Consider the following 26908-nt stretch of genomic DNA (forward strand, 5'->3'; position numbering starts at 1 on the left):
TGTTAATGTGGTCTCGCTCAATGATTTCGAAATCAATTTGGTGATCTTTGCTGACGTCAATGATCTGATAACATCTTGAATTTTGAAGTAAACCCGATTTAATCTATTGAGTGGAGTCTAAGTCAGTCTTTAATCATAGGAGTGATTAACAAAATCGGACGACCGCGTAGTGGGAGCCCTGTTTCTTTAATCACGAGTATGATTACCTGCAGAATTGGATGTCAAGAAGTTCTACTGCCAATATTAATCATAACTATAACAGAATTCGAGAAGAAAATTAGACAATTATTTGACACCGTTATTGAGGCTCCCCCAGGAGTTTTAGGGAACAAGGGGACATAGCAGCTCATAGCCGTAAAATAAATGGAAACAAGGGAACAAAAGGAAAATAAAGCTGGGAACATGGGAACAAAAGCTGTGTTTCTGATATTTTAGGGAACAGAGCTTACAAAAATCTACAAAATACTTTAAGGGAACACAAGGTAAATTTTTTGTAACAAGGGAATATGCCCCCGCCCCGCCCCCTTGTGAGGCCCTCGTTACATTTTGTTTATACAGTGGAACCCCGATATAACGATCTTCGATATAACGATATTCCCGATATAACGATGAATATGTTATGTCCCGGCAATAGTAAAATGTATGGGACGGAACCCCGATATAACGATTCCTCGATATAACGATATAATTTTACTGCCCCCTTGGCATATCGTTATATCGGGGTTCCACTGTACTGGACACCTTGTTATTGGACACTTCAGCTGCGCGCTTGGTGAAAAATGGGGCGTGTTAAGAACCAATCAGATTCGAGATTTTTTATGATTAAAATAGATATTTCTATAAAGAGCATGGATAGTTAGGAAGGGCACTGAAATCTTTACGTTTTCAGGGGCTCATATCAGATGGGGCATTTTCAGAGGAATTAATAGACCTTATTTAAAACTAGACGTCCTACAAATTGACAACACAACAAAATCCACGCTTTCTTTTAGGGTTTAATGACTCATTCCTTACTAGACGTTTGCCAACCAGCTCATTGTTCAAAATTTCACATTTACAGAGAGCTGAGATGAAATTGAAATACAATCTTCAATACTTCACAGTGTTAAAAAAATCACTCTTAAGAGTTTAAGAACAGTATCAAAGGAATGACAAAATACAGCACCGTTGAATGCGACTTGCTTATCAAACCTGTGAAGTTAAAAATTTAAAACTCAAATACAGTAAAAACTCGCGAGTAAGAACCTAATTTATCCAGGTTAGCTTAAATAGGTTATTACATAAAGGGTAATAAACACAAATTTAGGGTATTTAGGTTCTGATTTTCTCAAGAAAAATTTACATTGCTGCTAATGGAATTTATATCGGTATTCTGCCTTTTCCTTATATGAATTTTGCGTATCATTTTATGTTTATTCATTTGATTGCTCCATAAAATTATTTCATAATTTTCAACAATGGCATGTACCTTGCAACTGGAGTGGTCAGGCTCTTAGGTTAGGTATATCTCAAAAGAAGGATTCAGAATGTTGACTTATCTTATTTTTCCATAAGTAAACATTTTTTTATTAATGATATTTTAGAAAATAACAACTGAACTGTTTCCAAATTTTAGGCTTAAGAGGTTCTTATAAAGAGGGTGTATAGCTGGCAAATTTTAGCCTAACAGGTTCCTAAATGTCACTGAGGTTTTTTACTCGCGGGTTTTAACTGTAATGCAAAGAGAAGGGGGAGTGGGGAAGGGGTGCAAAAGAAAAACAAATCGCAATTCAACAGGCCTCACCTCAATTAAACTCTTTCGGCCGCCCATCTCTAGAACGAGACGATTCAGTGAAAATTATATTATCGCCAACTCTTAAAATATTTACATTTAAGATTTATATTAAAACACGCTTTAAAGGCTTAAAAATATTATTTTCATGATAAATTAAAAAATATTTGCAATTCAAAATTTCATGAAATATGCGTTGCTGTGTGTTTGGCTATTTCAGATTCAACTGAAAACAACACAGAGTTTTTTTTCGTACTTCTCCCGCCTCCTTCAAAACACCACCAATCTGGTAAAATTAGTACTTCATAGAAGCGGCACCAAACGTCCACACCCTAATACCTTCACTGAAATGTTGTTTGGAGCGTGTGGGGTAGGGTAAGGAACAAAAGCAGTAAGTGTCTAGAAGTTTTACGTTCTGTATAAACTGCAGTAAATTTGAATGAAATTCGAATCAAAACGAACGTGTTTTCTCAAAGGAATTTGTCGTGAAAGTTTTGCCTCCAGAAAGTGCTAAAAAACTAGAATGCATATCAATTTTTCACATTAAAACTGAATACGCAAGCTGCCGAGTTTGACAAGAGATTCCTAAAAGTGACTTAGACAACTGGAGCAAATAAGAACAACACAATATGTTTCTACGGCAGATATTCTAAAATTTGAAAATCCGACACCTTCGGCAAATTTTAATAAATTACAGCTTGTCAAAGACATAAAAGGCCCAAACATTTACTGCAATTATCCCTGCGTTTTCCCCGAACAATTAAATCCAGTGAAAGATCAGTTGACAGCCATAAGAGCTGGATCACTTCAAAATAAATAATCTTCTTCACAATATTAAAATGCTTGAGAAGTACAACACGACTCTTGACAGCTATCACATGACCGTAAACCAGAGCACGTGACTGTTACAACTTCACGGTATCTCATTCAGTGCATCGGTCTGCCGGTGTTAGAGCAAGGCACTAGAGACGCATGTGCAAGCCTCGCTCCAGTGATGGCAATCTGCTTGTCCGACAACCTCCCCTTGGTTGTCCTCTTCAGGGGAGGGGTGGCCATGTCCACTGGGTTCGAGTAGCGGTGCTTCTCTTCGGGTATCGCGCAGTAATTTTGCGCGAACACCGGCGAGGAATACCGATACGCTGTCGGCTCGTTATCGTATATCGAGATCGGCCGATTGTCGTAAACCGACACCGGACGTTGCTCAGGGTTCGGGACCTCTCGCCTCCGCATGGAGACCTCGAGCTCCTCACCACCCGTCGACGCTCTCCGGTGATTAATTCTCGTAGGATGATATTCCACTTTAGTATAGAAAACAGTTTGATCAGATGACACCCGTTTGAATGAAGTCAACATCGGGTGTCTTCTAATGTGCACCTCGCCCGTGGTTTGCGAGCGTTCCCGCACGGGTTGGTGACTAAACGATATCGTGACCGGTTGGTGAACAGGAGTCCTTATTTCCCTCACGTCATGCTTTACATCAGTGCGCACATGCCTGGCCCTAACAGGCCGGGGTCCCGTATCACTCGGGGCATCACTGACGTTCTCCGCGCTGCGTGCCTGACGCACTCCTTCGGCGGTGTCACGCTGAGGTCGAGGCTCGCGCATGACACTAAAATATGTCCCTTGGCTTGTCTCCTGAATTTTGGCCACGGACTGCGAATTGTCCAAGCTCCTACCTTTCTGGAAAAGGCTCTTCCACTTGCGCCCGCTCACGGCCCCATCGCTTGTCTTCCTTCTTGCAGGGACTTCGACTGATGTACGGTACATGGGGGACTCAGATCGCTCAGGGGTTTGCTGCACAGCCGTGGCTCGCACGTACCTCGTTGTGGGCCTCGAAGGCGTGGTCTGGGCACGTGCACGGGCTTCTTCAAGTGATATTAGTTTAGTTGGCGGGGAAATTGACAATGAAGCCATCCTTGGACCAATGGAAGGGGCTCCGGCAATATCTGCAATATACGGCGATAAATAAAGGGGAATTATTTCTTTGTTTACTTGTAACCCAAATGAGGGAGGGAGGGAGGGGCAGAAACCGTCTGTCAAGGTATATAACGAGAAAAATCTACTCCCGCTGAACAACCTTTCGTATGGAAATAAACTAGATTTGCACGATAATGAAAAAAGGTAGTCTGCATAGGAGCCTAGTAGCTCATCAGGTCGGAACTTATCCCGGTTTCCGTAGCATAAAGCGACTAGGAGTATTTGGATTGGATGCTAGACCATCGCACGGTTACTCTCAGCAGTAAATTCGCCGGTACCCATTTATACACCGGGTTGAAAGAGGCACTATTACATTTAAGTGTCTTGCCCAAGAACACGACGCAGTGCCCCGGCCAGAGCTCGATAAGATTTTTACGCTCATTTGAAAGGTCGGAAAACAAAAAATAAACAAAGAAAATCTAGGTTGTCACACATCCTTACAATGTCACGTTAAGTACCAATACGTGACAATGCTCCTTACCGTTATCGGCGACCACCTTTCGTTGTCTGTCCAATGAACTGTCAGAGTAACGCGGGTTCGCCACAATCACCGCCGCCGCCGCGTGCTCGTCAAAAAACACGTGCACATTCCTTATAAGGTATTCTACTATGATAGCTTGCACGTTGACTTGCAGCAAAGCCACGCCTCCACTCTCCATGGACATCGGCCGCAAGAGGTTTGGTGACCACACAATGGCAAGGTTCTTGGCGTGCATGGAGGTCTGGGGAGAGTAAGAGGCGACATGCGCCAAGTGACGTAACAGATACTCCAGTGTTCTGTAGTGTGGTGGTGGAAGTTGCTGTACCACGTGATGAACGGCAATTTGACGCTCTGATTCGTCCGTTATTTGGATAGCGGCCTGAAATGTAAACATGGTGGAACACTGTAAGCAGTTATCTAGCACCCAGACCACGTTTTGGCGATCGCTTTCGAGCTAAAAACGCTTTGGTGTAAGAAGTTAGTTATCTAGCGATATCTACAAGTTTACGAAAATGTCGTAATTTTGTGCTGGTCATTCTTTAATATGTAAAACGCATCTTCTTGAAAGAAACAGCAAAATAAATGAACAAACGAACGTTAAGGACAAAAAGGCATTAAAAACTTATTTTTTGGACTTTCAAAATATTCAATGAACTTTGTCCATAGAAATTATCGAAAATTCACAGAGTTTTTCTCCAACTTCATACTTGGAAACCTGTTCTTTCGTCGCAGCAAATAATGTCCGCGGACGAACATTGCTGCCCATTTTCTCAACTATGAAACGTAGGTTATTTTTTTCATCTGCCCTTAGAAAACAACAGCATTTCTCCTTCGCCCAAACTTTTACTCGTGTTTCTGACTCGATAGAAACAAGGAAATTTGTTTTCTGATTCTAAATTCTAGGTCTAGTGTATTAAGTTAAGCTTACCACAAACTTGTCGTAAAGATGATACGTCAGCAACGGATTAGGTAGCTCTCTGCGAACAAATTAAAAGGTGTTACCGTTGACTTTAGAAATAACAGTTCCACATATCAGATTAGCAAACGCAAACCAAAGCTACTAAGCTCGTATTATCGTACACCTCAACTCTGCGCTGACATCAAAAGGACACTCCAAGTGGCCTTACCTGAAGTACATCTTGAGCAAAGAGCTGATGCAGTGAATGTCCCGGATATAGCACTCCTTTAGAAGGTCGGGTGGCTCGTCTCCATCAAATGCCAGCCTGGGAAATAAAACTCTTGTTAACAATGAGTGATCCATATCTACCTTCTCGATATATTGACCTCCATAACCTTGCAGTCAGCTAGGTAAATCAACTGTATTCAAAGAATAGTAAAATTGGACTTGGAGAGTGTTTGGCTCTACGGTTAGACTTTCTAAAAGTCGTTCGCTTCTCGTTTCCGGTAGTAGAACCTAGTGCCAACGGCTCGCGCTTCGCGCTCTGTGAGCTCGACTTGTAGGCAAGTGTACTGTACGGTGTAAGCACCTAACTCACGTTTTCGTTACAGGAATTGACTAGGAGCATTGAGGGCTTCCCGTGTTTCTCCCAGCAACGAAAGTAAACAAAGCCTTACCTGAGTTTTTGAATGTTAGATGACATGCCAGAGAGACGATAAATTCCATCCACGATACCATTCTTCTCTATCACTTCAGCGCACTTGGCTAACACCAGAGGAACTGAAACAACAACAATAAATTCTGTTACATCTAAAATAAAGCTACATTATTTGTGTGTAATTTTCCGATGCTTCTTAATGCTTTGATTAAAATACGTTTCCTCACCTTGGCTATTCGTTTTGGCTAAATGTTCACCCAAGTCACAACCAAACGTCCGTTCCCTGAAAGCAAACAAAAAACGGACACTCTGTTATTACGGACAACAGTTGAAGTTCCGGCGAATAAGCATTACTAATAATAACTCTCGCCACTACAGACTTTCCCCATTGCGGACTCGAAATTGTGGCCCCAAAGGTGTCCGCTACAGTGAGAAATGACTGTAATCGTTCTTTAATGCCTTTTATTTCAAGAGTTCTATCGCCGCCTGGTCAACCTTCCCAGAGCATTATAATAACGCAAGTGGACGCAAGTTGTTGCAAGTTGAACTTGCGTACAGACTTGCAAGTTTCGTCGCAAGTGCACGCAAGTTTGAGATGACTGTAATCGTTTTTTAATGCCTTTTATTTCAAGAGTTCTATCGCCGCCTGGTCAACCTTCTCAGAGCATTATAATAACGCAAGTGGACGCAAGTTGTTGCAATTTGAACTTGCGTACGGACACGCAAGTGTAGTCGCAAGTGCACGCAAGTTTGCAAAAAAATCCATTTAAAATGCTACGCCTGCAATTCAGTATTTGGAGTAAACTGCCAAAATTTTGTTGACATGCGTTGGGTGGCCAAACGGTGAAAGACATGCGTTGACTTGCGTGCAAATTAGATCGCGACCAAAGTGAACGCAAGTCAATGCAAGTGCACGCAAGTCCTGGCCAAACGGCAACGCAAGAAGACGACTAAACTTGCGAGTCCGTTTGGCCACCCAACGTAAGTCTGTACGCAAGTTCAACTTGCGACATCTTGCGTCCACTTGTGTTACCGTTTGGCCAGTGCTTTAGACTTACCAACAAGTAATCCAGTTTCTTTTTCAAACATTGACAATGCCGTTTCAGATTTCAATGGCTTTTGCAGACCCATTCAAATTTTCAAGGACTTTTGCAGATATAAGGACTATTTAAGACGAAAGCCGAATGGTTTGCTTCAGTTTTAAATGGATAAATTTACCATGAACTGGGCTGTCGGGTTACTCGCCAGTGTTTGTGCTATGATCTTATTGGATAACACCATTCGTAAAATTTTCGGGCAGTTTTTCGAGCAATATGCCAAATATGGCAGTTATAGATAAAAGCGACAATTGACTTACTTTAGGATACCACTTTGCATCAGCCGCGCCTTCGACGGGCGAGAAGACAAGAACAACCTCAAAAACGACACAATTTTCCCTCGCTTCTTGGCAACTAAAGGAAGGAGGAAAATAAATCAACTTTTTTACATCATTCTTTTGGTTTGCCTAGTGGGGACGAGAGCTCTGTGTGGAGCTATGGTTTACAGTTTAACTTTAAAGTCACGGTTATAAATCATCGCGTTCTACGCGATAGATATCAGTAGGCATACGACAAATCATCAATACGTTTTAGGCTTGGGTGATTGGCACTTGATAAACAGACAGACAGACAGACAGACAGACAGACAGACAGACAGACAGGCAGGAAAACAAACAGACAGACAGGTAGGAAAACAGACAGACAGACAAACAGGCAGGCAGGAAAACAGACAGACAGACAGCCGCCGATCGCTAGATTTCAGTACATTCTCGTTCTCCTAAAAACTATCGAAAGCACCTTACACCATGCACGAAACAGTCTAGCTGCGTTTTTCGAACTATCTGGCATTTGAGCGATTTTCCTAACATATCTCTCAGATTAGACACCGCGACATCAAAATTGTCCCCAGTATTACACCGTGACAAGTAAACAAACCTGGCGTCATGTGTGAAGGTGCCGTGTGACCGGGTAGCGTTGCGTGACCGTCCGTTTTGTCACCAATGACTTCAACGCACTGACTGGGAAAGAATCCAACCTGAAAACAACGCAAAATATTCAGCGATTAAATCTAAAATCTCCTTAAGTTACCAATACATTGTCAAGCAAAGAGGTGAGGAGAATTGCGAAATTCATCAAATTGAACAGCCTGACCCACAAGCACAATCGCGCGTGTGCGCGCGTGCTACTCTTAAAAGGCACAATTATTGTTGACTTTGGCTTAAAAATACAAAACAGGGGGGGGGGAAGCAACTTCCCATACATTCTCTTATATGAAATCTGAGCGATGCTCTCACAACTTGCAAAGCAATCATCGGGGCGGTAGTCAGCGGATGTCTCTAAGGCGCATGAGCAGCTCCTTTCTTTGTGAACTTGCCAAAACAATAACAACATGGGACCAGTGAGAGAGTTCGATTTTTTTATATATGTAGTAATAAAAAAGACTTTCTAAGTTTTGTCTTTAAAGCAGCGAAAATTTCTCCGGACAGGTTTGGCGATGAATATTCCCGCTCTAGTCGGAGCTATTGTTCTTGCTCTATTGTTTCGAAGTTGTTTGTTGACTTGGTCTTTCTTTGTTTTACTTCATTCACAATCCCCATGTGGGCCAGTTGAAAATCGTGGTACAAACATTTGCATTTCAGCACTGAAAAGTAGCACGGCATCACAAAATTCTGCGTTCTTAAAACTACACGACGATGACGAAATTTTCGGATTTAAACAGCTGCTTTTAGATTTTTAGTTAAGAGAATTGAACCCCTTTATAATAAGTGATTCCACGACATAGCAGCTTCCATTTCGCGGGAAAAGATTGCCTGTTGCATCATCGTCCAAAAACCGCTGACTACATCGTGAATTGATCGCTTTGCAAGTTGTGAGAGCATCGCTACTCGGTCCCAGACCTCGTTTCTTCCCCCCCCCCCCCCCCCCTGATACAAAAACATTGTTGGTTTTGGACTACAATTCCTCCGAGTGTCTACTAAAACAATTGGACTACTCGCCTTCGTTTTCTGTGAGCAATAGTCAACTCGGCTGCGCCTTGTCGACTAAGCCCGCTTAGAAAAAAAATGGGGGTTGTAGTTTAATTGTTAATTTAAGTAAAAGGTTTTGTGAGGACGTCACACGTTAGTAAGTTAGCATCGGAGAGTCATTACGTTTTTTGTTAGCAGACACATGTACATTATAACTAGCATTTTACGGTATTTTGAGATTGGCACACAGAACGGCGCCTTGCATTGCCTTGGATCAAAATTAAGAAGACCTTTTAGGACATGAAGCGTAAACATACTTGGAAACAGAGGAAAATAATTTTAAAAAGTGTATAACAACTACAACAAACTCTAAATCGATTAAAATAAAGCATGAATGTTCTTAAAGCAGCTGGAAACTCAATAGACTTCTAACATACACGGTGTTTTGCTAACCACGTAGGCATCTCAAAAATGAGATTACTTGGTTGTAATTAACGCTGCTCCCTGAACCGTTAATTGAAATCCAATAAAACTAAAAACAACAAACAGCTTCATTATCGAGAAAACGAATGATCCAAGCTAAGAATTTAGATTAAATAAAACAAGAAAAGCTTTTAACTTCCGCTTCTGTTATTTACAACAATATTGAATCAAAATAAAACGATACTTGTAAATATTTACATAAATACTACGCATAAGACAAACTGCACACTGAAAACATTGTAAACAATTTTGACCACAACATTCAATGTTGTTTAGAAACCCTTTAAATGCGTTTCACGATTACATAAGTGTCAAGTCACTTTGATGGGTTTCGTCCTTGTTGATGCAACTTCGTCAAATTTGCTTCCACTCGGTGAAAATAACGGCGTGAAATTTCGATAGCTCAGCATTTAGTACATACCTCAAATCCTTGTTTTCCTCGCCACCACAGACTCTCGTCCACAGGGGGCATATCAATCACTGATATTATCCCGCCAACCTGCAACAGTGTTGCAAGAAATGAAACAAAGTTTTAACAGAAGCACGGCAAAAGGTGAATGAAAAGCTGCCAACTACAGGGAGGTCTTTGCCATGCGAGACTAATTGTTATCAATCATTTTTGGATTTCTGAAATGTTTCCATGCGATATAACAAAGCGGATATGCTACGCTAAGCGGAATAAATTTATTCCTACGTCAAGCGCCTCAAGTCATACGCTAAAACACCGAAAATTGCGTAATAATTACGACTGAGCGGTTTCCGCCGTAGGAGTTCTAAAAACATCCTTTCTACTCAGCCACTTACTTAATAACAAGGGTGTTATTTAATTGTAAAAGAAGATGACCTATTTAATTTTGCTATGCTGCAGAAGCACGTAAATTGCTGTCAAATTATTGAAAACATTAATTTGCTTATCTTGCCATCAATCAACTTTTTGACATGCAATTTTAAAACCACGTGACCCGTGACTACACAGCTACTGCAAGAATGACGTCAAGACGTGCGCTTCAAGCGATTTTAAAAAGAGCAATAAAAAATTATAGATGTAAAACACTGTAATTTGAGTGATAATCTAAGACGAATTTAACTGAGATAGGATTATATTTTTAATCTACGCGTACGATAGCTTAGTCTATATCAAACGACATTGCCATGGTAACAGTCTAGCAGTGCCTCTTACTTCCACGAACACATTTTTAGGACAGAAATTCAGCCTCACTGGATTTCAAGATACTTTACCCAAGTAAAAAAAACCCACTTATTCACGCATTTCCTAAATGTTGTTTGTTTCGCCACTGAATACTTCATTCATTTCACCTATTTTAATCTGGACCTGTTCATGCGATTTGTTATTTTTGCAGCACTAACCCGCTTGGCTAGTGATTTTTTTCACGGTTACCCCCAAAATAACAAAGAGTAACGGAAGTTACGCGAGGCAAAACGTGACTAAAGTCGTCACGGGCGGAAACCCTTGAAAGTCGCTCACCCATGGCAACGAACAAACTCAATTCAACAAAGGCAATACGTCACAAGATCTTTTCAACCAAATTATAAACGTAAGAAATGATATACGTGACACAAGAGAGCACGTCACAAATCGATTTCACAATTCCTGTTATAGTAATTACTAAACCACGTTAAATGACGTTATTCAAATTGTTCAAACCCTGTAAAATGTGATTAACATAATACGTCATTTTTACAGTGCGTAAAGTCACTTTCATATCGACAGAAACTTCAAAATAACAGTTTACTTTACTTAGGTAGAACATCACTAAAATAAAAGTGACAAGCTAAATAGGAACAAGCATGGTAAAGATTGAGGAGGATTAAGATGGATTATGAACGACGAACGAACTTGAAGCATTTTGGCTAAATTTGAAGAAACGCCACGTAGGTGGTAACGTGACGTAGGTCGTTTCGGAAAATTCTCATATACTCGTCTCGGTATGTTTAGAAGGTGTGACAAGAAAAACTGGAAAATGTGTCTTTCTTTTCATTGCACACCAAGAATGAGTTTAAATAAAAAAGCCTTCAATCACGCTACGGTTTCGGTCACGCTAGATCACGTGAGGGAGGTCACGCTATGTCACAAATCTTGTAGAATATAATTTGAGGCGACAGGCGAGAAGGACAAATTATCCGCCATTCAAGATAAATGGTTCATAAAGCCAGCCGGCGTTAAACTCCGATTTCTGTAGCGAAAAGCAACTGGAAGTAGTGTTTGCTACTCCCCCCTTCAACTCCATCCCTCCCCCCACTTCCAGATGGGAGGCTAGTCCTCCGAACGCGCCTACCACGTGACCGTACATGTACTGTTACAATGTTATCATACCTCTAGGGAGATTTCGTCGGCGGCCTGGGCAGTGTATCGTTTGATCACGTGGGCAGCTGCTATTCCAGGCACGTTGATTGAAGACTCGTCTGTCAGTAACATGTGGTTACCATGGTTATCAAGCTGAGGTAAAAAAAAAAAGAAACGCAGGCATAAGAGAAAAACAATTTTTACGAATCTAAAAAAGTAGTTTTCATATAAATATTTTGAGGCAAACTATTCTAAGTTGTAATTTCAAGGTCGAGATTTACACATTTTTCATACATTTCCATAGTTTTAGTTGTTAACGGGGAAGACAACAGAGGAGTTTGCGGAAAAGTGAAAGGAAAAGAAACATGGATGCTTAAATCAGAACCATTATTGAAATGAAATGGAGTAACAGTTGAAATATCGACAAAAAACGCGGGCAAACAGAAACCGGTGCCGAGGAGCGAGAAAACACGCAGCCAATTCGTTGAAAGCGCGGGAAAACATGTAACCATATGCCAGTTTTAAAGCGGGAAAACAGACAACCGGTACCAGGAGCGGGAAAACACACAGCCATACGGTGGAAAGCGCGGGAAAACATGTAACCATATGCCAGTTTTAAAGCGAGAAAACAGACAACCGGTGCAAAGCGCGTGAAAACAAACAATAATACACCAGTTTTAAGCGGGGGAAAATAGACAACCGATGAAAAAAAGCGGGAAAACATGCAACCATGTAACAGCGATAATGGCGGGAAAACAGACAACCGATGCAAAGCGCGGGAAAAAGTGCGTAAACCAATCACAATAAGTTTTGGCATTGCGTATGATTGGCTAAAAAACCCATCTTTCATGCTCCGATTGATTGGAGCCATTTCGCGTCTTTTTTAACCAATTAAAAAAGCTCAGTACTCACCTCAAGCCAGTTAAGGACAGCACTACAGTTCATGACATCATCAGCAAGCTGAGAGAATCTTGTCAGGTACTCCTGCAGTAACTGACGACATTCCTACAAAAATCAGAAATTAAAAACTGTTAAAAGAAAAAAAAAAGACACATTTTCTGTTCACTTGAGCCATGGTTGCCTTTGGCTCGTCTCGTAATCTTTCCTATCTAACCCGCGAAAGATGGTGTGACCTGCTACAGAAAGAATTCAGCTGGTCACGAAAAATCGGAAATTCTACACGCATTTCCCAGAATGAAACGCTTAATAGAACGCCACTCTAAACAGTGGCATGTTACCATGGGGCCAATATATCAGACAAGAAAATGCTCTTTCGTGTTTAAAGTCTTGTAAAATCACCCCACCTCCGATAAACACAATAATGTTTAGTGCGCTGGTTAGAGCAAAGAGCAAACCTACTTGGCTTTTAATAAACTCCTCGGTTTCGGGAAGCCGTGCCAGGGATCTCAGCTTGCTGTGGTTTCTGTCAAAAAGGCATCTGCAAAAATAACAGATTTCTTGTTCATGCACTTACCTACTTGAAGTTAGTATCAGGACAAGACTATCATAGCTATAACACCCGCTCCAAGGACATCATTCGAACTACAAAATCTGTTACCAACTGGGGAATTCTTAGATCCTTTAACAGTGCTTTGGCTGACTGGAATGAACTGCCGCCAACAACATAAAAATATATCTTTAAGAGATTTTAGGAATGTCCTACACAAAACATTAATGTAAATATTAAGTATAAGCTAGATAGTTTTTTAACCTTAATAATTTCGATTTTTAATACATTTTTTATGCCATTATAGGACCTCCCTGAAAACCACACTAGTGAGTGGAGCCTCCTGTTGAAAGATCATTGTTATTATTATTATTATTATTATTATTATTATTATTATTATTATTATTATTATTATTATTATTATTATTATTATTAGTATCACCGTTACTCTCCAACGTAAAAGGTCTTTGAGGCGTCACGCAATCTTTCTCTTTCCCAAGGAGAGATTGCATAACAATACAAAGAAACGATAAGGTTGGATAAGACTAACTTTCGCCTTCCTAAAGCCATGTTTTCGTACCTTACACGAAAAGTGTCTGCCATTTACGCCCTAAATCCTAAAAATTTCGATTGGAATGCCTGAACAGAAAGTAATGGTTTCCTACTAAATTTCTAGAACGTCAAGACTGTTTTGTCTTGCCCCTACCGGAAAGTTTCGAGAATAAACGGAAATTATTAATAGTTGACTCCAAAAAAATCCACACGGAAGAATGCATTCGTTTTACACTTTTATTTAAGCTCCAGACCTTTTGTCAATTTGTTTTAATCTAATGCGCAGCTACTTTATAGCTCTACTCCAGGTGTTCTGAGTAAATCGATAACACTGCAAATGTCGAATAGAATTTCAGAGTTTTTGTACCAACACGGGTTTTCTCATGAACAAAAACAAGGCCCATTGTTTAAAAAAAGTGTTATCCGCTTTATGTTTAATAAACTGATGAAAACTCCAAATGATTATCGCGTGCTAATAGAAGTGCCTTTATGAATGACTACAGCAGTAATTACAGTAACCCAATCAAAATCTAACAAATGCAGATACTGCAATTAACCAATCAGAAGCGGAATTTAAAACATGCCATCGCCGGCAAGCGCGGGAAAACAGGCTTAAGCTAGCATCTAATTGGTTAGAAAAAAAAACAGCTGTTTGTTCTGATTAGTTAGAACTTCACACGATTTTTTTTAACCAATTAGAAAGCTTAACACTACTTCGGTAGCCAAACGAAAAACACTCCATACTTAAGGAGGGTTGAAGAGCGCAATCCGATATTTGTTGATGAAGTGAAGGCCCACACATTTCCCACACATTTCCTAGAATATTGAATGAACGCGAAAAAAACTCTGATTTGATTAATCGTTTAATGTCTTGTGCATTTTTGAAATTTCCGTGATTCTCTGCCTCACGGTATAAATTAAGTTAAATTACTTTCGATTTAGAATGATGCGTGTGAACTAAATTTAAAATCGAGGAAAATTATATATTTTTTACAATTTAGCATTTTCCATTTCCGAACAATGAAACTGAAGAAATGTGGTGAAACTTTATCAAAACAACTACTGCAAATGCAGAAAACTTTCTCAGAATGAATAAGTTATATATCGTTTGCTTTTCATGTCTGACTGATTTCCTACTCGATATTGTCACAAGTTTGCTCTAAGCATAATAATTTTGCGGATATGAATTTCAGTTTCAAAACTCCAATGTTTCTCTCAAATTTCGTTATAAACATAGTTTGCAAGGTCGTGTTACAAGGGCCAATTTAAATAAACTTCAGACTTTTAAACTCTTAATGATAAGAACCTTGGTTCTTACAATTAGCGGAACGGGTTTTATAAAGGAAAACGGCGCGAATGTGAAAATCAAATCATTTCTCTAGCCGTCGCAAAAAGCCCAAAATAATTTACCTTGAGTTTTTTTTTTCCTTTTAACATACATCAGTCTCAATCAAAATAAAAATAACAAGAAAAAACACGACAGTTGTATTATTAAGACTCTTTAACTAATACTGCAGTTTGTTGTTAGACAGAAGCCAGCGAAAATAATTGGCTACGCAATGTTTACGTTGACAAGAACATATCGAAATGTTTATGTCAAAATGTTGTGTTTTTTGTCGTGAATTCAAGGAAGTTGCTACCCGTCAATTCAGGATTAAAGCGAATAAATAAACGAAATTATATTTACTAAACAGAGCTGTGCTGCTGTATTAATAGTATGGAACTGAACATACCTGTGTAGTGCTCGATCGAGGAGCCGCAAATTGTCAATAGACCGCGTCAAAATCCACGACTTTCCTCTGCATACAACGTTGATCTGTGATGAAATTTTAAAATCAAAATGTTAAAATTCCCATTGAAGAAAAATAAAAACACTACACTTAAACAATACACCTTGTAATTCTTGTATCAAGCACGCTAACTTGTATTTTTCCCACAGGTCAACACAAGAATACACTTGTAGACAAGATGAATGTTTCTTGTATATTATATTAAATGATATTGAATTCAGAGTCAACGGCGAAAGCTGTAGAAATTTAAACAAAGAAATCATCGGAGTTATTAAGATCAACAAGGAGTCCCTCGTGAACGATTGCGTATTGTCTAGAAAGTAAATTAAGACTAATATCGACTTCAATATAAACCGCAGTTAAAAAGTTAATTACAGTTCTACGAAACTATCCAAGCGAGGCGACCTACTTAAAAAGAAAAAGAAAAGGGAAAAACGGGCTTTCTGATAGTCGAAGCCTCTTTGAATTTCAAGAAACTCTTATTTGTTTGTTTTTGTTTTGTTTTCTTTTTTTGTAGAAAAAAAAAAAAACCAAGCAAGCCCTTATCTCAAGAAAGTCTAACTTTTTTTTATTCATGTGGAGCGAAAGTGGGGGGTCGATTGTTACGTGATTAGATTGCGGAACCGAAACATGCCGCCTCTTGTTTTAATTCTCCGCCCTTTAAATTTTAGGGGGTCATATACAGAGCAGCTCTAGCAAGATATCCCTATTTTTGAGAGAACAGTGAAACAAACGACAAGAACTATGCCCCTAGCTCCAAAACAATAACAACTGCTACACAAGAGGACCAGTAGAATTACAAGTTCACAAAGCTGCTACACTACTGCAAACATTTTTTCTCTCTCCCTCCTGAAACCGTTGCAAGCGTGACGAACCAAATTGACAATGGCTGTGCACGTGACAAGCTCCACCAAAGTGAGGCTCTTTGGCCTGATGCTCAAAACTTCAGCTTTGCCGTAGCGAAATTTTTGTGTTTTTTTAAAGCGCTACGGCTTTGCAATTACCGTTACCAACTCCCAGTTAACAAATAATTTAACTTAGAGTTAGTCCTGGGGTTCCACTTGCCCACCGAAGCGGCACTAAAGTTTCTTTAGAAATCAATAGCTTTGTCAGGCTCCCAAAGTCTCGTAAAAGAAACCAAACGTTAAAGGGTCCTAAAGAAACCTTTAAGTTTCTCCTACGAGAAGTTGTGAGTTTAGCTTGTATTTGAGGTCAAAACTGATCCTTCGCAAAACTTTAGCTAGTTCACTGTCAAAAGTTTATGCTTATTTGGAGATTCAGCATCACACTTAAACTTGCAATGAGATTTTATGCATGAAATCTCAAGAAAAAGATGACTTTCGAAATTTGCAGGCAAATTTTTTATACAAATTGGTATAAAGATAATAATTTTCTGAGGTATAACAGAAATTAAAAACTTTGACAAGTTGTTTCTTTAGTATGCAAAATTTTCTATTATGAAGTCTTACAGTGAAGGCTAATGCAGGGAATTCTTGAGCTGTTTTAAATGCTTTCCCCATCCCACCCCACCCCACCCCTGCAATTGCCTCCATTGCAAATTGCATGCAGTTCCAGTCAAATCCAAGAATACGAACGTGTACTTTCAGAGTATTCACAAGTGCTCAAGATATTTTATGACTGGTGATTACAAACTTGAAGGTGGAAACTCTCTAGATTTTTCACAAACCGTAGTTCTCCCTCTACTCCTCCCCGGGGGGGGGGGGGTACTTGGGTAAATTTTTGTTGGGTATGTGCCGCTGGCCTCTCAGAACCCATACCCCATTATAGTCATATTCTATGGCCAATTATAGACCCCATCTTAGTCACTTTTGGGTAAATTTAATTTTTACGACCCCAACTTAGTCACTTTCTGGGAGCTGTTTGTCAAATATTGAACAACAGCAATAAATATGGTAACATTTTTTTCAGCGAATATTTCCAGTTCATAAATCACAACTTGCTAGAATTTTCGTACTCTCAAAATCCCAGAAAAGTGTGACCCCATTCTAGTCACCCTATAAAAAATGCTTGAAATGGCGACCTCATTATAGTCAGTCCAGTCGTGAAAATGCAACCCCATCCAGCGGCACACCCCCATTAGCCCATCTATAGGAAGTGCCCCCCCCCCCCGGGACTCCTCCATCCCCAACAACACAACCCTTCCCTTCACACTGAATGAAAACAATGCCTTTACTAACCAATAGAGCGCCTTCCTCCTCATTGCCGTTATAATATCGTTTGTCAGCTCCATTGCCTGTGAAGAGACTAACCTGTACAGAAAAAAAAAAACAGGAACAACGACAAAAAAAGTAGCTAGTGTTGTTTTGCATGATTTATGCAATCTTTGGTATTCTTAAATCTCCTCATTAGTACAAATTTGTCCAAAACTAAATTTAGCCTGGTAAACTACTGTTGTGCAACCCCCAGAGAAAGCGCGGGAAGGAGCGCGAAAGGAACCAAGGCCAGCCGGCGACAAGGGGAGAGGGCAGCGAGGACCAACGAGAGCGGGCCAGGCCACAAGGAAAAAAATAAACTTGGAGGGTTGTTGTGTTGTTCTCAGCTCATTGCATGAGTGTCATTATAATTACGACACTGTGGAACAGCATAAATACAGGGAAACATGTTGTAAGGGGACATAATTTACTTAAGGTTCAACATGTATTCAAGGGATGGAAAGTTGTCTCCCATACAAGACACAAATGGATACTTTTTAAAAAACAATTTCAATGGTAAGGTCCATCTGTTCGTGAGGGGTAACGCAAAACAACTCAAATAGAAAGTATGTTTAATCGGCCAAATAACGCCTCCAAACGGTAACACGGTAAAAACAAATAACCTACGCACGAATCTCTGAAAAAGACACTGCTTCAAAAAGAAAAAAACTCGATTCAAACTCGCACACGCAAAAGTCATACGCGTGACTATGCTCGCGACTTAATTACTAATTTAAAATGTTTCTGAGCATGCGCGCGCTAATTGCGCGCCACGCCAGTTCCGTAGTTTTCTTTTTAACACCATCTACTGGACCAGAAAAACTCTTCCACACTGACATAGAGGAGTAGACGTTGTCTGTCTGTCTGTCTGTCTGTCTGTCTGTCGACCTCTTGACAGGCTAGTTGGGAAAGGGCTCACAGTGAAATCTTTTTTAAATCAAATGGTGATATGTTCAACTTACCTTTACTGATTCACCAAGATCAACAAAGTCATAGTGAAAATGTGGCATGTCCTCTACTCTTGGAAAACGAGAATTTCCACCAGGAAGTCTAATTGTGGAAAGAATTAAGAATAACATAGTATAAGCAAGAAACTGGGCACTTATTTCTTATTTGCTAGCATAGTATAAGCAAGAAACTAGGCACTTATTTGCAACATGTATTAAAATAACTTTTTACAAGGCTAAAAAGGCTTAAAAACTTTAAAAAGAAAAAACCAAAAACAAAAGCAATTGTTTTTGACATAGACTAAGTACATGTAATCATTGGTGTAAAATCACCCTGATGATGCCGCGAGTTAATTTCAGTAATAATTTCTTTATTTGCTGGGAATTCAACTCCTGTCCGTAATAACGGGTTGTCTGTAATACTAAATAGTAAGGTGTCTGCAAGGCGAGAGTTGACTTAAAGCTGATTTCCAGTCCGTACTGCGCAGACTCGGGGTTTGTTTTAGTTTTTGTTTTGAATTTGTTGAAACGTTACACTTCGGTGACAGCATACATAAACGTTCGTAACTTAGTAACCAGGCATTTGATAGGACGCAAAAATGGGACTGGGGCGAGAACGAAGAAACAAAACAAGATGGAGGCGTTCGGGTTTCGTTGCTATCGTATCGATAAAAAGAGATTTGGGAGCCTTCTGTTGGAGATTAACTTGTTGCATTGAGAGAGTTTCGTAATCAGTTAGGCTAATTAACCATCAAAGACAGTGCTAAACAGGGAAGAAACAGTAGGCCATGCTCCGCATCTACCACGCAAATACTCGTAGTATTTTCTCGCTCGTGGGGTATCAATATTTATATTTATTGTGTTGAAAGTATAGGCCATCGTCGACACTGCAAACAGCTCTTAGGGGCTCATGACCAGTACCCCTTACAGTTTTAAGTAATATTAATTTGCATACTTTTCTATGAAAGTGTCAAATCACGAAAAATTTTGGCACCTTTTTCAAATGTTCCCGCATATAAGCCACACCCTCGACTTCGAACAAAGATTTTTCGAAAAATGGTGCAGCTTATCTGCGGGTTTTTATGGTAACTGGGGAAGGTTGGGGCTCAGTCCACATATACAAAATTCAAAACAGCCTAGTCTTTCAAGGACACATGCAGACAAGAAGGTCAAAAGAAAACAAAGCCGGATTTGAGCATTGTAAATAACATTTTCATACAAATTGAGGTTGGCCCAACGTTTTTCAAGTGTACTAGAATGCAATCAGTTTTAATCTTCTTGAATTTTGCCCATCCATTTCCCCTTTTTGGCCTTTCTGTGTTTCTTTTGAGTTCTTCTACAGTTTTAAGCTGTTATTGGGATATTTCTGTCAGCTAATTCTATAAACAGTTGGTCAGTGCCAAAGTTATCTAAAATTGCGTGACATAGCCCCTTTAACACAGAGGCTGAAAGGGCCAGCAGTACTTACCTAAATAATCTCCTGTAGGTACCAGTCCCCATAGCAGTTTCACCGTACTTGTAGTCACCCTGAAAAGGTACACATGTATAATGATTACTAGTTAACAATTAGACTACGAGCCCAAGTTTTCTATGAGCAAATAGTCAACGAGGCGCAGCCGAGTTGACTATCGCTCATAGAAAACGAGGGCGAGTAGTCTAATTGTTTTAGTAGAAACTCTAAATGATTGCAGTCCAAAACCTACAATATTGTGCACTTTGAAGACAAAAATCAAGAAAATTTACCACTTACAGAGCTACGCGCGCGCGCGACTGTTTTCTATCAGCGAATAGAAAACAGTGGGAGAACCAATCAGATTCGCGGATTTCCAATAGAACACAGCTGAGTTTCTACTACTGGTTGTTAATTCTTTCTACATTTATGTTTGTGACACAATAAAATAATCCAGTCAAAAATGGGGTGTATCCAAAGATATCGCCAAGAGAAATCCTCCAGTTTTCAAAAGTTATGTTTCACTGGTATTATATAAAGTGATAGATACAATATAAATGGCTAATCTGTACATGGGTATTTAGAATGGCTAGCCAAAGGTGAGCCATTGTGAACACTGTATTGAGACTTGTGAAATGAATAATATGTAATTTTTATAGGTTTTATAGTAAATTGAATGCCTATTATATAACTTTTTGTACTCATTATCTCTGCAGATGATCTTTATTTCTACTCTAGTCTAAAGTATAGCATAAGTAAAATCATTTTCAATAAAGTGAAGATGGTATACGTCATGCCAAAACAAGTCTTTCAAAAGTTGACTTGTGTTTTTAAATTTTTTTGAGTATCACCATAAGTAGTATTAATAATATTAGTAGCCTCTTTGCAAGATAAACATGTATTGTACATGTATGTTGTTAGCATGTACATGTAGTAAGCTACAATGTATATGTTGAAGTTTAATTTTATTTCTCCTCAAATGGTTCAATTTTTTTTTAAACCAGTTTGATTTTTATTTACCTTTGTTTCAGATTACGATAATAAATATTAGACAATGAAAAATAAAAATCAAACGGGTTTAACAAATTTTAAACCAAGTATGAAATTAAATCACAACATGTATTTTGTTGCATTTGAGAAATTAGAAAAAAATGTGCATATTAAGTTTAACACCATGCTATACATGCTTTTCATTTTTCCTATTTCATGAGCTGACTAAAAAAAAATCATTAAATTTTGAAGATATCATTTTCAGTTTAATAGACCATATTCACGATAGCTGCCCTGCTGATGTTTTTATATTTATGATGCAAATTAGCCACGTTGTCCGCTAGGGGGCAAACATTGAAATGATGCCGTTTCTTGGAAAATTGGCTTGTTGAAATAGTACACTTTCTGTGCCAAAATCACATTTAAATGCCAAGTTATGGAATTATGATTTTGTTATCAAGGTTAGTTTGAAAAAACTGCTCAATTACTTGTTTTGTTAACTAGCAAGCCATTTTCATTTTATTGAAAATGCCAAAATTGTGTAAAACTTCAAGTATTTCTACCACAATACTGGAAGCAAAGCATGGTATAAGAAAAAATTATCAGACATGCCGATTTGCTTGTTGGCCCCCTCAGAAATCACATGCCTAATTTGCATTATATTAAGCGAAAACAAACATGCGGCTTTCGTGAATAAGGTCTATTGCACCCATAACTACATGTAGCATAAGATAATATTTATTAATTCAATAAATTAAATGTCAATATACCTTGCTTTCAACTGGTGAAGTCTTTTCCAAAGTAACACTTCTTCTTGCAGACGGCCCACTTGCACCCAAAGGCAGCTTCAACATTCTAGAATTTCTGCAAAAAAATTGTAATACTCAATGTGCTGAGTGTGTAAAAGTATACAGTGTATTCCTCAACAAACCGTAAGGAAGAGTAAGAGTACATTGAAACAGTGTACTCGTCAATATTCATTTCTGTTTACGGAGTGATAGTTTAATGAAAACCATATTTTGACAGACTTCTCTCAAACCATTTTTGAAGACTTAGTCAAGTTTCTACTAAAATTTTAGTGAACAGTAAATAAGGATTGTTAACTTATACCATAGAATCTGAAAGTATTAATGACCCTGGTTACTTTCAGATTAAGCAGGATTTCCAATGGGACAAATCTTGATTATTCGATTTTGCCTATGAGCATAAAAGAAGTATACCCTTGTAAAAATTTTACCGCGATCGCGCCGCGATTTGTTGTCATCGCGACGCGATCGTGCGTGACGCGATTGTAAATGAACGCGAACGCGCCGCGATAGTTGCGATCGCGCCGCGAATGTCGCGATCGCGCCACGATTGCCGCGATAGTCGCGATCGCGGCGTGATGAGTGCGATCGCGGCGCGATTGATTACCACCGCACCGCGATTTGGGGGGCTGGAATAAATCTCGGGAAGTGTTCCCAGCGAGAACTCACTTCTCGATCACCGGGAGAAAGTCAATATGCTTTGAAACTCTCACAAATCATGCTGTGGTCGTAACGCAAATCATGACTTGTATTGATGAAATAAACTTTAAGTACTAATCAAAGTAGTTATAAAACTAGTTTGATTTAAAATGTCGAAAAACATTTTATTACGTGACGGTGAGCCGTGAGGACGTGATTCCCACGAGAAAAGTTTTATTTAGTTTTAGTCTAGACGAACTGGCGCGACAAAGCGGCGCGTGATAATGAGTAAAGATAAATTAAAAGATAAGAATTTTTATTTCTTAACAGTCCGTTTTTTAATCTTTTCAAACACTTTGTTTCTTTCTTTTCTTATCTTTGAGGAACCTTAATACCTTTGAGCAATCCAATGACAAATTTCTGTCGGCCATTTTCTTCAAATGCAAATACAATCAGGAATTCGCTGCAATTGCGTTTTTTGCATTGAAAAATCCTCTATATGGCATTTAATTTAATTGTGGCTCCGAAGAGGCTGTCAGAATGAGCTTTTTTTAGAGCTTTATATTTACCTTCCCGTAGACCACGATCGTAGACCACACACATCGAAGTCCTTTCCCGCCTTTTGCCGCAAGGTGTCGTGAACTGAGCGTTACGATTGGCTGAGTTAGGTCACGTAGTGCATAGTACACGCAATCGCTACGCCATCGCAAGCAGAAAAGAAATTTTATTTCGAGAAAGTTGGTATGTTTTCTCTTCACAATCAGGACTGGAAAAATGTGTTCTTTTTTAGCTGCTTCTGAATAACAAGAGTTTAGAAGCGACCTAACTTGAGGGAAAAGCGTCTCTGTGAAAACTGCTAGAATTTGTTTTGTTAATTCGAGCGACAGCTTCGTCGCTTCGTCGCTTCGTCATGGACTTTGTTGACTGAACTACAGCTAAACTGTGAATATAAAAAAAATGCAAAACTCGAACAGTGGAAAGAGGAAAACATTTTGACGGTAAGGACCATTCAATGCAAAGTTGTACCTGTTGATGCTTGGGACTTAAATGTTGTATTATTTAAAAAAGCTTCGGGGAAAAGAAAGCGCATCTTCGACGGTTCGGCTTCTTCGCAGATGCAAGAGATAGTTCGCTCGTTTGGTAGATCACATCCTTGCATCTTCTTTCGCTTGAGCACGAGTAAAAGGTTAGTTGCCGTTATGTATGTGTTGTTCACATTTTACAGAAGAACTGTTCACTTATTTGCTTGTAAACTAAAGACTCAATCACGCTCTCCGGCTTTGCGAAATTTAATTGTGCTCGGCAGCGAAACTGGCCGTCTTTTTCTGTAAGCTTCCGTAAATAAATGATGTTGTTTCGATACAGTCTGTGTGTTTGTTTTGTCGGTATGCAAAACGCCAAGATAATTGTTTTTAAATTTATAGATTTAGGCGCGATCGCGGTGCAATTCAAGCCAAATCGCGGCGCGATTCCCGACCCATCGCGCCGCGATGCGAGAATCGCGGCGGCCAAAAACGCGCCGCGAATCGCGGCACGAATCGCGGCGCGATCGCGCCAATCGCGGCGGCCAAAAACGCGCCGCGATCGCGGTAAAATTTTTACAAGGGTAAGAGTTGCTCGAGGTGATAGCCAACAGCAACTCTAGCTTCTTGAGTGCTCTCCAAACTTCCCAAGTGCACCATAACTTGATAGTGTACAGCTAAAAGCATGAACTAATAGTTTTATAACATTGCCGGTGGAAAAGTACATCAAAACCCGCGAGTGAGGAAAAAAAATTGGCAATTGAAACTATCGTCCATGCTGTCAGCGTGGTGCACGCTTACGTATACTGAAATTGGTTGCGCAGCCCTGCTAGCCATGTTATAAACATATGTAATACAATACTTCAAGCACCACAGGCAATGTTAGCAGTAAAAGCAATTGACCATGTTGGTTTTTAAGTCTGTGGCAATACACCGAATGCAAATATGGCGGACCACTCTGTCGGTGCCTGGGACGAGTCGCATGAAAGCGAGGCTAGTTAGGCCTCGATGTTTTGTTTTGACAATGCTTTCCCAGAAAAGCCTTGCTTCGTGGTCGATATGGCCTGTTAAGTTTCGACCTTCCTACGAGCTTTTGGGTTCGTTAATGCTACCTGAAGGGAAAAGAAACTTCCACAGCAGAGAAAGTTTCCCCTTTCACCTCTGAGAGGAAATCAGACGAAGGAAAGGAGTTCACGATCGCCGAACTTTTTACTAAGTTTGTTCATTACATTTCAGGTCAGAAGATCTTAGAAAATGTGTAAGCGATCACATTTAGCTCCAAGTCGTTCTTATTTGGCACAATGCTTTCACTAGCTTTAACTATGGGGGCAGTTCATTCACTTGGTTAGTATTAATTATGTTTCGTGCGATTCCGTGCGAGTGGATCGGACGCGCGCGGACAAAGTCGGACATGAACTTCCTTTGAGAGTCAGAGGATGTCTCTGTATATAAAGTGGAGCTTTTCTTTACCTTGGGGACGTACTGGCCATGCAACTCGTGCTGGAACACCACCAGACACCACATAAGCTCGTCATTTAGATGATTTTTCTAAGATCTTCTAACCCAAATGTAGCGAACAAACCTCGATAGTTTCCGCGACGATCGTGAACTCCATTCTTTTGTGTCAACGGATTGCATTGATCCACTTTTTCCCTAAGAGGCAAACGGTGAACACTTCTATCATTTCTCGTGGAATTCAGAAACACAACAACTCGTAGGCGCAGCGAAAAGAAACACACCAGATCGAAGAATAAACAAGACTTTTGTGGGAAAGCATTGTCAAAACAAAACACCGAAGCCTAACTAGCCTCGCTTTCATTCAGCTCGTCCCAGGCACCGACCGAGTGGTCCGCCATATTTGCATTCGGTGTATAGACTAAATTAATTTGATTCATGTACACATATTGGCACCTTTAGCAGACATTCTATTTCGACAAACACATCATGCAAGCCCCTGCTACTGTAAGTGGTTGATAAGGTTACAATTAATTATTGCCATTTCAATTATTCAGTTAATTAGAATTAAAAATAGAAATACTACCCAACATAGATAATTACAAACAATATTTTTTATTGTTGAAAATTTGTAAATATAATGCATTTCGCACCTGCCAGTTTCTCACCCCAAATATATGTGCTGTATCTGACATCTCGTTTCTACAACAGCCTTGTCGTATGTACACTGTACATGTATTTCATTTTTTATGACATAAATACATGCATGACATAAAAATCTATTTTGATAAACCATTGATCTAATCATCCTACTGAAGCTAGCCAGTCATCCTTGTATTTTCTAGTCACAGAAAAGCATTTATGATCAAAGATTTTGGACGAGGTCAACTAAGATTGTACAAGTTTACAAAAATACACAGCACAAAAGTCCAAAAACATAAGCAAAAATTAAATTATTAATCCAACTTGATTTAAGGTATGATAAATAAGCCTGCATTTATTTATAGAGTCTGCTTTTAACTTTCAGTAAGCTTATATCCATAAGATATTGCAGAAGGGAACATATAAACTTTTTGACCAATATAAAAACCTCCAAAAGCCACAATTAATTAGCTCAGATTAGCTTTATCAAACTAAGAAGGTCTAAGAAAGTTACAATATAATATTGATCACCGGATTCGTGTTGTTATTGTTGTTGTTAGGTTTGATTTGCCACAGGCGACGACATTTAGCAAGTAGGAATAAAGTTAAGCCGCTTAAAGCAAACAAAATACTTTGACTAAAAATACTATCTGTCGCCGTCTGGGAAACTGACTTGATTCCAGACGGGAGTTTCAAGCTCAAAATAAACAATTTCAGTCCATTTGAGAATTTAATAGGTGTGTTCGATTGCTAAGCACTCGACGCAAAAACGTTTTAGTTAGAAACCACCTATATAATTGAAGTGTCGACGGTTCGATAAAAGGCGTTCAGGACAGGAAATAGAAAAATTCTTCCTTACCTAACGGCAGCGCTTTGTTGCTGTGTGTGAGAAAGACTCCTTTGATCTGATGGCGACACGGCCAAATTATTTGCCCCTAAAATTGGATCAAAGAAAGAAAATAAACCATTAAGTGGAATAGGACGTGTTTATATACAGGGCATTTTCTTGTATAAACTGTAAAAAGTGAGATTTGAAGTTGTGAAAGACAAACAACTGGCGTAAAACCAATACGACCGAAAGCTATAAAACTCTTTTTGGTTTCTGGGTGTGAGAGAAGCAATATCAAAAATGCTTATTCGCCGACGTTTCGTCTTTATGAATTACCTGAAGGGCTTGCGACAGAAGTGTACCAAGTCGTCATTTTCTAAAGTTCGTGATTTTTACGTCCTGGCGAAGCCATGGCATACATTTGTTGAGGATATTTTCTTTGTTTGTCGACCGGCAAAGTTCTCCGCCATCACTGAAATTTGCAAATCTATGGTGTCTGAATGACGTCACGTCACCGTGGGCTCACTGCTCCCTGTCTATCCCCTGTGG

At 39.4% G+C, this 26908-nt stretch overlaps 1 protein-coding gene across 1 annotated transcript; it reads right to left on the reverse strand.

The window, feature by feature from the left end:
- Positions 1 to 1893: 1893 nt before the first annotated feature.
- Positions 1894 to 26866, reverse strand: LOC144663553 (rho GTPase-activating protein 32-like). The gene is made up of 19 exons (XM_078524540.1): positions 26696 to 26866; positions 26390 to 26465; positions 21737 to 21830; positions 19995 to 20053; positions 18542 to 18629; positions 17565 to 17636; positions 15310 to 15392; positions 12937 to 13015; positions 12490 to 12582; positions 11608 to 11730; positions 9694 to 9771; positions 7759 to 7858; positions 7143 to 7236; positions 6013 to 6068; positions 5805 to 5907; positions 5357 to 5452; positions 5158 to 5206; positions 4230 to 4608; positions 1894 to 3717 (listed from the first exon to the last, which is right to left on the reverse strand). The coding sequence occupies exons 1-19, from the start codon at positions 26730 to 26732 to the stop codon at positions 2699 to 2701; spliced, it is 2778 nt and encodes a 925-aa protein (XP_078380666.1). The 5' UTR covers positions 26733 to 26866; the 3' UTR covers positions 1894 to 2698.
- Between the last annotated feature and the right edge of the window lie 42 nt (positions 26867 to 26908).

Source organism: Oculina patagonica, chromosome 8, assembly GCF_052425735.1.
Source record: "Oculina patagonica isolate OP01 chromosome 8, crgOcupat, whole genome shotgun sequence".
Taxonomy (NCBI): domain Eukaryota; kingdom Metazoa; phylum Cnidaria; class Anthozoa; order Scleractinia; family Oculinidae; genus Oculina; species Oculina patagonica.